Below are 3582 nucleotides of genomic sequence, written 5' to 3'. Positions count from 1 at the left end.
TTTTAATGCAAAGTGTGTGAGGACGTCTGTGTGCCACTGGTGTGAAATAAACATTGGTTCTTGAACAATATACAAAATCAGCTAGAAAACAATCTCACTATCTCTTTGGGCACTGTTGTACTGCCCAACTCTCTCTTGCTCTCTCTCCACCTGTCCCAATTGACATAAATGAGTTTAAAGTAAGTGAGCCATGGGCAGTTGAAGTAATTAAGCCGCCTGCGTCTAGCTACTTAATTACTATATCTTTTCAAGAACAATTTCCCTTATAAATTTGCAACCTTGTTGCTATTCTTTCCAAGTACTAAGCTCAGCATTCAGATTTTTCTCTACTAAAAATCCATAGCTAAACCAAGATGCATCTACACATTCTCGCTTTTCTCACTGTAAGTTTTATAATTTCTTGCACCCATCTGGACATAATAAGCTCTCTTTCAAACTCTCTATGATTTCAGAGCTTATAAAGTTCCAAGAGAGTTCATATTTCCATCATTTAAATTACTTTTTTTTTTTCTTTTGAGTATTTTTATGTAACATAACGTGTGACTTTATGTGTTGCAGGTTGCACTGGTGACAAGCCATGCTGCTGTGCATCCTGAAAAATACTGGAACTCCGTGCTGCCAAACACTCCATTGCCTAAAGCCCTCAGTGATCTTCTACAGCCTGGTTGGTACTTCAAATCTGAGAGGACCTCTCTTGCATCTTTTCACTAACATCTCTATAATATACTTCTAGTTATTTCTTATGACCTAAAAGTTGCAAAAACAATTTTGAGCTTTGGCAAGAGGTTTTTCTTTTAATTTTTTAATTATTTGCTTAGGAAAATGTTAAAATTACTATATATTTTTACTATGCAAAACGCTTACAAACTGACTTAATAATGAATGTAACTTATGTCACTTAAACAACTAATAAATACATAGGGAAGCAAGTTAAACATGATAGCCCATGTCATAGCCATTGCTTACCTTACAAAATCACCATTATTACATGATAATTCGTCTCTCATACCTTCAGTTATGAAGGCTTAGAGGAGAGATCCTCGTGTGTTCTTCTTCCTCTTAATGATATTGTGGTCTAGCAAAATAAATAAATAAATGGAATGGAACTAGGAACTCTTAGAGAGTGCCCTTCTACATAACATGAACTATATCTAAATAAATAAAACATCTCTTTTTGCACAAAATAAAATGATAAATAAATATCTTAATTAACTTTTGTGATTGAAAACATGTCGGTTTGTAAGATTTATATAGTAAAATTGTAGTATCCTATCATTATTTAATTTTTTATGTATATATAGATTTTTATTTTTTATTTTCGTCTTCAACTCAAAAAAAAAGTCTAAATTTTTTTAGATACAATTATATTTTAACTAACCTTAACAAATTAACAACAATAAATTTAACAACACAACAAATTTCATAATTAATGAGATAGAAAATTGTAAGTTTTTTTTTTTTTTTGGATGTAAGATAGAATTTCTACCCTAGCATAATCTAAGTGTATGTGTGTGAAACTTCCTCCTGGAGACTTGAACCATGACTTTTACCCTCCACGTCCCACAAACATTTATACTTGTGGAGTGACCATCACAATAAGAATGCGCAGTGGTAGTTTTTTTTTTTTTTTTTTAGAGAAAGAGGAAAATTATAGTTAGTGTGTCGTAAAAATGACAATCTCTCGTCTTAAATAAAATTTATCTATAGTCTTTTAGGTACAATACAATATATTCTCTAATTTAAACCCTTCATTTCATTTATCAATAAGACATATATATATATATATATATATATATATATATATATATATATATATATATAGTGCCCTATTTTCCATTAATAATTAAATTCAAAACAATCAAAGGTTTAAATTCAAATATTCAATTAATATACTACCCTAAAGTGCTGGATCTAAGTTCTACACTTGTTAATAAACCAATAGGCTTTTAGCAAAATTCTACGTCTAGATTCTAGACGTAATAAAAGTCTTTCATCTTATACGTTCTAGCTTCTAATCCATGTATATATAAAAAAGAGCATGTTATTAGTTTATTACCCACTGGCGTATACGGAGGATGTGAGTGTTAATCACACACACTAATTAAAGCCTTTCATCTTATAAGTTCTACTTCTTGCCCCTAATTCATGTTGCTAACGTTGCAGGGCTGATTGATGACAAAAGCACTTCAGTCAATGTAGGGAAGGGTGGAGTAAACGTTGATGCAGGAAAGGGAAAACCCGGAGGCACCTCTGTCAATGTTGGGAAGGGTGGTGTAAGTGTGAATACCGGTAAAGGAAAGCCAGCTGGTGGTGGCACTCACGTCGGTGTTGGAGGCAAAGGAGTTGGAGTGCAAACTGGAAAGCCAGGCGGCAAAGGAACCAATGTGGGTGTTGGCAAAGGAGGAGTATCTGTGAGCACAGGCCACAAGGGAAAGCCTGTGTATGTTGGAGTAACACCAGGGAAAAACCCCTTTGTTTATCAATATGCTGCCACTGAGAATCAACTCCATGATGACCCCAATGTAGCTCTTTTCTTCTTGGAGAAGGACCTGCATCCAGGCACAAAAATGAACTTGCACTTCACTAAAAACACAAACACAGCTACCTTTTTGTCTCGCCAAGTTGCAAATTCAATACCCTTTTCATCTAACAAGGTTGCAGATATTTTTAGCCGGTTTTCAGTGAAACCTGGGTCAATGGAAGCTGATGTAATTCAAAGCACGATTGAAGAATGTGAAAAGACAGGCATCAAAGGGGAGGAAAAATATTGTGCAACATCATTAGAGTCAATGGTGGATTTCAGCACTTCCAAGCTTGGAAAAGATGTTCAGGCAATCTCTACCGAGGTGGGAAAAGAAACCCAGATGCAGAAATACACTATAATCCCAGGAGTGAAGAAGGTTGGAAGTGACAAATCTGTCGTGTGCCATAAACAGAACTATGTCTATGCTGTCTTTTACTGCCATGCAACACAGACCACACAGGCTTATATGGTGCCACTAGAGGGTGCTGATGGAACAAAAGCTAAAGCAGTGGCTGTATGTCACACAAACACATCAGAATGGAACCCAAAGCATTTGGCCTTCCAAGTACTCAAAGTTAAGCCTGGAACTGTCCCTGTCTGCCATTTCCTTCCCGAGGATCATGTTGTCTGGGCATCCAAATAGAAGTTTCTGGGAAAGGCTCAAACCTCCATAGCATAATTTTAATTGCAAGAGTTTGAAACCCTTATATGTACTGTGATATATACTACAGCACTTAGTTACATGTTTGAGCGTGCTTTAGTCATGGATGATACATTATGTACTCACTAATAAATACACCCTATCTCTTTCTATTTACTAATAAATTCATATCTTTTCGCTTTATTGGGCCACTTTCATTCTCTTTATTTCCTCCATAACAAGACTTAAATGTAATGCTGGTACGCATCAGTAACTAGATAAACCAACAGAACGACCTTGTTGTTGCTACATTCTTTTCTACAGTGTCCTTCAAACCAGAAGGGTAGGGGCTCTTGGTTTGTTAAGACACCTCAAAGTTAATTAGGAGCGGAGGATCCTTAAGATATGGTTTTAGAGC

General features: G+C 35.5%; 1 protein-coding gene across 1 annotated transcript; it reads left to right on the top strand.

The window, feature by feature from the left end:
- The first annotated feature begins 243 nt into the window (after window positions 1-243).
- LOC142613182 (BURP domain-containing protein 3) lies at window positions 244-3368 on the top strand. Its single transcript, XM_075785406.1, has 3 exons — window positions 244-383; window positions 559-664; window positions 2164-3368. Exons 1-3 carry the CDS (start codon window positions 354-356, stop codon window positions 3165-3167), a joined length of 1140 nt encoding a protein of 379 aa, XP_075641521.1. The 5' UTR covers window positions 244-353; the 3' UTR covers window positions 3168-3368.
- Window positions 3369-3582: the final 214 nt, after the last annotated feature.

Source organism: Castanea sativa, chromosome 10 (genome assembly GCF_040712315.1).
Source record: "Castanea sativa cultivar Marrone di Chiusa Pesio chromosome 10, ASM4071231v1".
Taxonomy (NCBI): domain Eukaryota; kingdom Viridiplantae; phylum Streptophyta; class Magnoliopsida; order Fagales; family Fagaceae; genus Castanea; species Castanea sativa.
This window is presented reverse-complemented; position numbering and strand designations above follow the sequence as displayed.